This window comes from Athene noctua, chromosome 4 (genome assembly GCF_965140245.1).
Source record: "Athene noctua chromosome 4, bAthNoc1.hap1.1, whole genome shotgun sequence".
Classification (NCBI taxonomy): Eukaryota; Metazoa; Chordata; class Aves; order Strigiformes; family Strigidae; genus Athene; species Athene noctua.
In genome coordinates, this window is record NC_134040.1 from 74611290 (window position 1) to 74621653 (window position 10364).

At 47.5% G+C, this 10364-nt stretch overlaps 1 protein-coding gene across 1 annotated transcript; it reads left to right on the forward strand.

The window, feature by feature from the left end:
- Positions 1-1276: 1276 nt before the first annotated feature.
- SAP30 (Sin3A associated protein 30) lies at positions 1277-8573 on the forward strand. The gene is made up of 4 exons (XM_074904078.1): positions 1277-1921; positions 3410-3532; positions 6165-6263; positions 8236-8573. The coding sequence occupies exons 1-4, from the start codon at positions 1619-1621 to the stop codon at positions 8356-8358; spliced, it is 648 nt and encodes a 215-aa protein (XP_074760179.1). The 5' UTR covers positions 1277-1618; the 3' UTR covers positions 8359-8573.
- The last annotated feature ends 1791 nt before the right edge of the window (positions 8574-10364 follow it).

Below are 10364 nucleotides of genomic sequence, written 5' to 3' on the forward strand. Positions count from 1 at the left end.
CACCCTTCATTGCGTGCTCTTCGAATGAGCTCGAAGGAAAATAGTAGATCAGAACGGCTTCTGCCGCTCTGCTGTCGACAGCTGAATTGTTAAACGGTTTAATGCCAATGCATCTCTTACGTAGTTTTGTAAAGCCTGAAAACTCACTTTCATCAAGTATTTTCACAATATCTATTTTGCTAGTGGCGTGCACGGCAAGGTCTTGGTTCACCACTAGTGAAAGTAACTCTGCATTCTCAGTCTTTTTTGTTGTTCAGGTCACCTTTATTAACAAAAATCCCGTTTAAATGACAAAACTGGAAACTCGCACCGCAAGTCGTCTTTGTCTTCAAAGGTCTGCCCTAGAGGAATGCAAGACGGACCCTGCTCACAGGCCTTAACAAAGGACGGAGCTTCGGCTGTTCTCGGCGCAGAGACGCAGCCGGGGGCCGTGCTCCGGCGCTCGGGGAGCTGCCTCCCGCCGAGGGGCGGCGGCGACCGGCCGGGCCCGCGCTCCAGACATGGCCGGCAACAAGAGTGGAAAAGAAAGAGGGTGGCGAGGCGGAGAGGGACAAGACCGAGACGGAAAGAAGTGAAGCGGCAGACAGAGGGGAAAAAAGAAAAAAGAGCAAAACATAAAAACTCGTAGAAAATCCTAAACAAGGAGCCCGAGGAGTGTGGCTTCACTGAAACATTAGAGTTAGATTCTAAGTCAAAAGGGGGGAGTCAGTGTGGAAGCGAGAGGCGCGGCCGGGGGACGGGGAAGAGGAAGCGCGGGCGCCTGAACCTGTTTCGGTGAGGGCACGTTTGTGCGCCGGCTCTCCGGGACGGGACGGGGCGGGGCGGGACGGCCCCCCCTTCGGCCCCGCGCGGTTCTCGCCTTCCCGCCGCCGCCCGACCGCCTTTCGCATCCCAGCGGCCGCACCGCCGGGGAGGAGAGACGGGGATGGGAGGGGGGAGAATGGGAAGGGGGACAACGGGGCCTTTTAAAAGTGGGCTGAGCCGCTGCCGGCCTGCGGGCGGCGGCGGGAGGGCAGCGCAGCTCAGCGCAGCGCAAGGCGCGCCACCTCACCGCCGCCGCGGCGGGACGGCATCACCGGCCTGAGCGGCGCGAGGCGGCCCACGGGGCGCCCGCCGCCGCCGCGCTGCACCTCGGGAGCGGTAGTTCTCCCGCGGCGGCGGCCGCCGAGGGGGCGGCGGGGCGAGGAACTGCATTTCCCGTGGCGCCCCGCGGCGGGGGAGCCGGCATGCGCGGCCGGGCCGGGCCGGGCCGGGCCGGGCGGGGCGGGGCGGCGCGGCGGGCAGGTTGCTGTTGTTACATAGGAAACAGCTGAAGAGTCTCCACATGACAGGGGGGGAAGGAGGAAGCGGGGCGACCCGTGGGGCGCCGCTGCCGCCGCTCCGGTAGCCGCGGGGCTCGGGTCAGCGGCGGCCGGCGGGGAGAGTCCTTCCCGCGGCGTGCGGGCCGGCTGCCCTTGAGGGCGGGCTTGCGCCCCGGTGCCGCCGCTGAGAGGAGGCAGGCGGGGAGCGGGGGGAGCGCCCCGCCGGGCCGCGGCGTCTCGCCGGGGAAGTTTGGTGCGGGGCGGGATCCCGCCGGCCTCCCCCGAGCTTCCCGCCGGCTGCGGAGGTGGCGCCGGGCATGAACGGCTTCGCCCCCGAGGAGGTGACACAGCGCGGGGCGGACCCCGCCGCCGCCGCCGTGGTGGGCAACGCGGGCTCCGCCGTGGAGGTGCCGCCGCCGCCAGCGCCGGCGGGGCTGGCTCCGGCCGCCGCCGCGGGCTCGGCGGGCGCCGGGGGTGCGGGCGGCCCCGGGGCCGGGCAGCTGTGCTGCCTGCGGGAGGAGGGGGAGCGGTGCGGCCGCGCCGCCGGCAACGCCAGCTTCAGCAAGCGGATCCAGAAAAGTATCTCCCAGAAGAAGGTGAAGATCGAGCTGGACAAGAGCGTAAGTCTGGGGAGGGGAGGGGATACGCGGGAGCGCAGCCCCCCCGCCGCCGGCGGGGCAGGCAGACAAAAGCGGCCGGCGGGTCCCGGCGGTGCGTGCCCGGGCAGCGGCGGCGGGTCCGGCCCCAGCCGCGCTCCGCGCGGTCGGTTGCTCCCGTGGCTTAGTTGTTTTGAGGGCTTTTGAGAAAGTTTACGGGCGGTTTTTTTTTGGCGGCGGGGAAGTGTTGCTTCCCCCTTCCTCCTCTTTTTGCGCAGCACGGTGGAGTTTGGCTGGCACTCTAGGAACACGGCCTGAAAGTGCTTTCCCCCTGCGGGAGAGGGTTGGGGGGAACGGTCTCCCCCTCTGCCTGCTTCTGGGGTCCCCTCTCCCCCCACACACCCCAAGACCCGGGGGCATCGGCTGCGTTCCCCCCGTGTAGCTGGAGCGGGAAAAAGCGTGGCCGGGAAGAGCTGCTCCTCCTCCTCCTCCTTCTTCTCCTCCCCGGAGCGGAGCCTGCATGGCTCCCGCCGCGCTAGTTTGTGTCTGTTCCTGGCGAGGGCAGCGCTCGGCTGCTCCGCCTCGTGTTGCAGTGTTGCACGTCTCCCCTTGCCACTCTATCTTCCGCTCGGCAGCCATCAGCCTCGGCTCGGCACGGCCGGCCAGCGGGAGCGGACCCCCACACCCCACCTCGGCGGAGGGGGTGGCCGCCTTCGGGCGTCTTTCCGCGGAAAGAAACGCCCGGACGTTTGGGGGCGGGGGGTGCGCTTGTTCTGGCCCGGTGCTGCGGGAGGGTTGCCCGGCGCTGGGGTTAAGCAGCTTAAAATGCGCAGCAGCCGGCGTGGCTGCTCCGCGCCTGGGCCAGAGCTTCGTGCGCTCCGAGGGCCCCCCCGCACCCTTCAACCCCAGCCCGGGGGTCCCTCGCCCCCCAAGCGTGGTCTCTACGCGCGGCTCCCTGCTCCCATCGCCAGGAAAGCGCGTAACTCCGAAATTCAGGGTTGGTACGCGCCCAGGAGTTCTCCCAGAGCGTGCAGATCCGTACAAAGGGAAACTTCTGAAAAAGAAAGAAAAAAATTGCGTTGCTTGACCTCGCCTAGGTAGGGGAATTAAAACAAGGAGGGGAGAATATAGATGGGAGATGAGAGCCGGTGTGAAATGGGAGACAGTTTTTTGCCCCCCAAAGAAAAACTGAAAGTTTGTTTTTTGTTTGTTTGCTTCCCGATCCCCGAGTCGCGATGAGTGGCTGGAGGGAGGGTTTTACTCGTGTGTCTCTGCAGCCTGTTACTGCTGAATCCGTCGATTGCAGCACTTCAGCGTCCTCTGGGCCAAGCCGGTGGCAGTGACCTGTAGCACAGCACACCCTTTAGTTAGAAGAATCGAGTGGAAAAGCTTCCACAACTCAGTTAATGTGACTGTGGGTGCTGAAGGGCTGTCTCTGTATGTGCATTGATATCGTAAGTCTGGGACCTGCTTACGTGGATTTCATTGAAAGATGCCATATTACTCTTCTAGGCAAGACATCTGTATATTTGTGACTTCCACAAAAACTTAATTCAGAGTGTGAGAAATAGAAGAAAGAGGAAGGGCAGCGATGATGATGGTGACTCACCAGTGCAAGACATCGACACTCCAGAGGTAGCTAAATAGTTGTGTTTTTTTTCTAATTGTTGTGTTAAGCTTATTCTTAATGACTACTGAGTCTGCATGGGTACCGCTTTCCCACTTCTACAGCTCTTCTTGCTTTGAGTTGTGTGGGAAAGGGAAGACTCTTGATTCTCGGAGTTCTTAATATAACAAAATCTAAATGAATCTTATGGCGTATTTTCTGTATTAATTGTGCAGAGTAGAATGAAGAAAGAGTGTCTAGATTATTTTTAAGTGTCTTCTAGTTCTCTCAGAAGACTGCTGTTTTCGGCTTCCCCCCCCCCCCCCCCCCCCAGTGGTGCTTTGCCACATACCAGCAAACTGTTTTCTGCAGGAGTTGACAACCTGAAGGGAATTGCACATAGGGCTTGGGATATAAATGCTTCTCTGCCCTGCCCCTCTGATCCTTTCCTTCTGTGCTAAATGTGTTGCAGATGGCTCTTGTAGTTACTCTGTTGCGTTAGTCGCATTAAACACACAAAGTTTAATGACAGTAGCTCTTTGATTTTATCCTATTGTTGGGGCAAGAGAGATTTGGGGAGCTATGCTAAAAGGAGTGGAGAAAGATGGTGTTTTTCCAACCTGTTTTCTCCACTCCAGACCAGTGAAACCTCACCCATTAAAGTAAACTACAGTTTTCAACCTTTTTCATAGTATAGAACCTACAGCTTTCTCTTTCCTGCATGTTGTCTGGATTATTTCTGCTGCAGCCTGGTTTAGCAGGTACTCTTCAGTGTGTTAGTTTCGAGCAGAAACTAACCATGCCTACCTAGTCCCTTCTAAGAGGGATATTTAAAGCATTCTTCAGAAATTGCTCTGTAAGTATTAATTTAATGCCATCCTTGTAGTCAGCATCTGCAGATATCAACAGCATAAAGTGATGAAACTTTGTACAAGAATCCATGCCTAAAGGCACATGGCTTCAGTCTGAAGTCTTTGGCTAAGAGGATTTTAGGGGATTGGAAGTCGTTTGATGCTGGGCTGTGTTGTTTGTCTGTTAAATATCTGGGATTGCTTCTCTGAAAGCTCTGTCTAAAGGTAATGCTCTGTGTGACTTCAGGTAGCTCTCTGGCACAGTGGTAGTCGCAGCCATCCTGCAAGCCTGTTTTGTTTTCTCATGCAAGAATTATAAAACATGTCACAACAGATGGATTTCTCTAGAACAAAAAAGCAAGCTCTATTTTTTAGTGGTACTACTGCAGGAAAGAAAGCTGCCTGGGAAGTATTTCTGAGGAGTTTCAGCTGGCTTTTTGGACAACAGTGGTATAGTCATCCAATGTGATTACTGTATGCCTTAGATGCCCGTTGGCCCTTGACCATTTTTATTTTCAATTGCTGTCTAGTTTATTAGGGGGAAAAAAAAAAAATCATTCTCCTGGAGATTTGTAAGACCGTCCTGTTTCCATCTCGGTGATGACCATCCTTACCTGTTAGAAGTGATTCTTACAAGAGAAGAGGCTTTTGCAGTACCGTTAGCTTCTGGGACTTGGTGGAAAGCTGCTGCTGCTCCTCACCATGATGCTCTGGGGTGCGGGTTCCCCACTATGATTCAGGAAGTGGAATTTGTGCAGTGTAAACTCTGGAATACTAAAGGGTACCCGTCCTCTATCATGCAAGGGGGCATCAGATCAAGTCTGGCCAGGTTACCAAGTATGCAGTAGCACTGCTGTTTAAGCATTCTGTAGTGAGGCTGCTAAATGAATATAAAGCAAAAGTGAATGCTTAAACGATCTTTAATGCAGTGAGTTTGGAGAATACTACTGTAATTGCAACTGATCTAGCAGAATTTCTCATTCAGCCTGCTTTCTCAGTTTGGTTTCCCACTCAGTCATCTGATTAAGCTCTCTTACACTGTCAAGGAGGCTGGGAGGGTAAGCTGTTGCTGGGAGAAGTGACTGCTGTTCAGAGTTCATGAGATTAAAAAATGACAGAGTATTGGGTTAAGGTTGTGTGTTTGTATCACTAAGAGGACCTTGTGCAATTGTCTCAACTGTCAACTTGTGCTGAAAAATAGTTCTGGACAACTATGCCTGTGCATGCAACTCCTGCATTGTGCTTATGTAGCAGGGATATGTTTGAAGAGCAAGAACAGCTGTTTTCTTCTCTTGCTTCAAGCCAAGAAAACTTTGCACTGTAGACTTTTTCCTGATTCTAATATGTGCTATCTTGTGGTGCAGATGTGCTATATATTGCACATAACTTGTGTAAAATTTGATAGCTGAAATCATGATACAGGGGCCTCCTTTGAATCAGCATCTTCATATATGTTTTACAAAAGTTGTTACTGGGCTTTGTGTTATCATGCTTGAACTGGGAAACAAACAAAAAAACTCAGAACTGATTACAGCACAATAATGAGTTCCAAATATTGTCCGCAGCTGAAGAGAGGCAGAGCTGTACTCAGTAACAATAAAATGCTCTTAAGCTGAGCTGGGCTTTTTTCCTTTCTGCTGGAAGGTGCAGGGTGGAGTTTGTTTTTTGTCAAAATGAGATCTGCTGAGTTGGCTGTTTACACTTATGTATCTGAAATTCCAAAATGTTTTTGAGAGGCAAACTATTAATGACTGAATCTTTTTCAGTTACACTAGACTGTTTTCCTCCCCCTTCCCCCCTTTTCTTCTAGGTTGACTTATATCAGTTACAAGTAAACACACTTCGAAGGTACAAAAGACACTTCAAGCTACAGACGAGACCAGGACTTAACAAAGCACAGCTTGTTGAAGTACGTATTTGTCCTGTAATAGCAAATGCAACTTGCTATGGCATGTGGTTTTCTATAGAATATGATCCTTGCATAAAGAGCATATGTAATCTGGATTTTAGGAGAACAAAAGGGAACTGCTTATCTAGCTTCCTTCTCCTGAGCCAAGGAAATCAATAGTAAAAGTTCTTTCCAGAGGAGGGACTCTTAACTGCTGAAAGGAATGTGTGCTGCTTAAAAACACAAGGTGTTGAGTTGGGACAGTAAGATGATCTCTGTGTCCCTGAATATCATAGAATCACACATTTATAGTCTGTGCATCAGTCACACCTTCACCCGGCATGTCCTGCTGAAAAAAACTAGAAGCTGAGAGGTGGCAGCAAAGGTTCAGACTTTGCTTTAAAAAGCTAATTACTGCAAATGTGTGTTTCTGTATATGTAAAGGATGGAAACCTTAAAAACAGACTACTATTGATAATTAATTCTGTTAATTAAAACCACTGGGATCTGCCATCAGAAAAAAAGGAAGTTTACGAAATTAGCTTTTTTCTTGCCAGTGTTTCTAAAAGTGCTGAAGCTGTGTGTGAGTACAGCTGTATGTAAGCATCTTTGCTGCATGTGAGTGTAATTTTAAAGGAATTCTTCAGCACCACAAAGATGCTGTTACAGCATGCTGATGTAAATACGTGGGAGAACTGATGATCTTCTGACAGGGAGGTATAGCTACTATTTTTTCACTTTTGTATGGTTATACACTCAGTGCAGACATTTTGTTGGTGTCTCCCTTAATCTGTGTGGATTAAAGGCAAGGTTCTTAGATGTGTGGGAGGTCTCAAAGCTGAGCTGTAAAAGAATAGTGCTGCTGCTACTACGAGTAAGAATTTAAAATCAATCTTTTAAGTGAGTTGAGGTACAGCTAGCTCTTGAATTAGCAGGATTGTGATTTGAAAGCACAAGCAGTTTTTGTTCTGCAAAACTGGTGTTTCTAAGGGTCTGGATTAGGTACATCTCACGAGTTACTTGCACTAGTTTATTCTTATGGTGCATGGACAAAACTTCTGTCACACGCTTGTTTTGACAGACCTGCAGGTATGTGAGCCATAGACACAGAACTTCCTTAGTACATGTGACTCCTTGTAAAGTGTCCTAATGTACAATAGACACTCCTCTAACTGTTACTTAAAGTCCACTTCTCTGAATTTTTTTGGGGTGGGGTTTAGTAAGCTTCTTAACTTGCAAATTAGGCTAAACTTGTATACTTATATCCTGTGGTAGCTACGTGAGTAGTCCTGTGTTTCCCACTTGCTAATCTTAATCTACAAAAATAGTCTGAAAAAAGACAGAATAATTTAAGCATGCAAAATATTATACCTGCCTTCTTTTAAAGCTGATGTTCATTTTGATGAAGGGAAAGACTTCCAGAATGACAAAACTGATTCAAGAACTGTTTAGAGATTCTCATATTTTAGCAGTTAAAGCATGATAAATTTTCATGGATAGCTCTGTTTTGAAGAGCTGAATGTGCAATTATAATTCTTGTGTTGTCTTAGATGGTTTTGTATGTGACTTGATACAAACACACACCACGACCACCCTCGACCTGAGTGATGAGCACTAGCTTCTCATTTCTGTGCTGTCACTATTGATATTCTGTAGTCGTTACTTGCTTTATAGTCAAATTTTAATTACACAGATGTAAATATAATCCTGTGCTTGTTTTGAGAACTCATTTGGTTTTTTTCTGAAAAATTTCTGGGCTTCTTACTTTGGAAATTAGGGTACAGTCTATATTTACTAGTTCATAGTTCTCAATAAAGTGGTTCCTGTTTACCTTTTTTATGACTACTAAAGTATTTTGTAGAGAAGTAGCTCTTCCTTTTTGTTTTTAAGCTTCTTTGTCAATCTTTTAATCTTTAACATAGTCAATTAAATCTGAATCTTCAGTTTCTGCATATGAGTGGTCATTTAATTTCCTTGCGTTCTTCCTTTATAGATAATTGGCTGCCATTTTAGGACAATTCCAGTGAATGAAAAGGACACCTTAACATATTTCATCTACTCGGTGAAGAATGACAAGAACAAACCAGATCTAAAGATGGATAGTGGGGTTCACTAGGTGGACAATGTTGGGACTGAGACTCAGGCCGCAAATCAAAAGACTGAGGGTTTTTGTTGATATGCAAAAGCTTTCTTTGTAACTTTTTCTCCCCAGAGAGTTTGTCTCTGTTTTATTTTTCATAACCTTGCTGATTTGTTTGAAAACCATCTCTTATGAAACAAATTTCCTCAGCAAAAGTATTTTAAATAAATATCACTGATACTGTTGCTTGAGTGGGTGTGTCTAACTTTAGTGAGTTACTTGTACCTAATAGTTAAGCTTTGACTAATTATGTAATGGTATTAAAAATATTTTTCAATTAAAGTGTGCCAAGGTTATATTTATGAATGTACTTCAATTTCTCATGATGCAATGCCTTAAAAGAAAAAAAAAGGCTGTAGCAGACTTGGCAGTAGATTCTTCTTGCTAAGGTAAAAGGCTTTAAATGACAGTTCCAGTTGTTAGCTGGACAGAAATGGCTGAATAACATTTTTTTCCTCTTTGGAAACAGGAATTGATGGCTTTTTTGATTTGTTTATCCTTCTTGTCATTGCTGGGATATGTGCTTCTAAGCACTGAGGCCTTCCTGCTCCTATATTAAAATGTAAAAAAAAAAATGCAGCTCTCGAATTTCAAAGCTGTAAGTACAGATGAAAGACTGGTGCAGCTTACTGTGTGGAGAAATCCTTCCACTTGTTAAGAAATCTTTTAGCTGCTGGCTATTCCATTCATCTACATAGTCTGCTGCTAAGAACTTACTTGGAAAATGGAAGACAGAGTCTATGCTGTGTCAGTATGGTATCTTCTAATAGCCATACTATTTCTTTTTCATGGTGTGCATTAGCTTGTTCAAAAAACCAAAACACAACACCGAAACCAACCCAAAACTTATGGTAACTTATAAGAAAAATATCCAGTAATATTTTCCTTTTAATTGAATATCTTTGTAAAGTCTGATTTTGAAGGCTATATTAAGAAGAACTTCTTGTAGTGTTGTTTAACTAAGTCTAAATATGTGGTGTATGGAGTAGGACTTATTTCTGCTTTAAGCTGTGCACATAGGTTGAAGAAAAGGCAGAGGGAAAAGAGTTCATCTTAAAGCAGAGGAGGACACAGCTTCAGCTTTTTCAGTTAGCAGTTGTTGCAACTTTTAGATCAGCTGTTTAAAAGCTTTTTCTTAATTTGGGAAAACCAGGAAAGCAGTATTTCTGTGGTCTAATTAGCTCCATGTAAATCCTGTGAGTTTTTTGAAAACCTGCTTTGCTGGCATCACTGCAGCTAAGATGCTGCACTTTGCTTTTTTTGACCTATGATGTTTGCATAGAACTGAATGATGATAAACCTTAACCTCAAACTGGCTCTCTTCCCAGTAGCTCTCAGTGGCCTGACTTCTTTCACTTGCAGTGTCTTACGTATTTCCACAATAAAGTTCTGTAGTGTTGGCTTAAGTTCAAGATGGTTAGTGATATCTAGCTAGTGGAAGCTAAAATTGGTATTCCTTTGAAGAGATGTTTTGGTGCCCAGTTCACTGCAGTGACTGTAAAGTTGTTTGCTAAATATCCTCTGCACAAATTTGGCTTGTCATCTTCAAAGTTCTAGTTGAAGAAACAGCCAGGGAACCTGGCTGGGGGTAGGACATTCAGAGGATAAAAGCTTTTTCTCTGGGTGTGTGATAAGGGTGAGTGTTCTCAACCAGGCCTGGCCTGACTTACAGAAGAAGCTTTGGGAGGGAAAGGGAGTGAGGAGAGAAACAAAAGCAAGTTTTTATGGGAAATCAGTCTTAGAGTAGTAGCCTAAGTGACATTGCTGCATGTAGAAAGTGGCAAAATTTTTCTCCAGCAGATTACGGATTTTCCTTAGCCAGGGGTGATAGAAGGAAAGTAACTGAAAACCACCTACTGACTTTACTAGCCAGATTTGCATCTGCCTTAAATTTTTTGCTACTGCTGCTTTGGAAAGCTGTGAATGCCAGGCATATGCAACATGATTCATGTAGAAACTAGATGGCACAACCAACAGAAGTT

Coding starts and splice junctions, on each gene's coding strand:
- SAP30 (XM_074904078.1), top strand. CDS start 1,619: ATGAACGGCTTCGCCCCCGAGGAGGTGACACAGCGCGGGGCGGACCCC. Junction 1,922..3,409: donor AGATCGAGCTGGACAAGAGC/GTAAGTCTGGGG, acceptor TTACTCTTCTAG/GCAAGACATCTGTATATTTG. Junction 3,533..6,164: donor AAGACATCGACACTCCAGAG/GTAGCTAAATAG, acceptor CTTTTCTTCTAG/GTTGACTTATATCAGTTACA.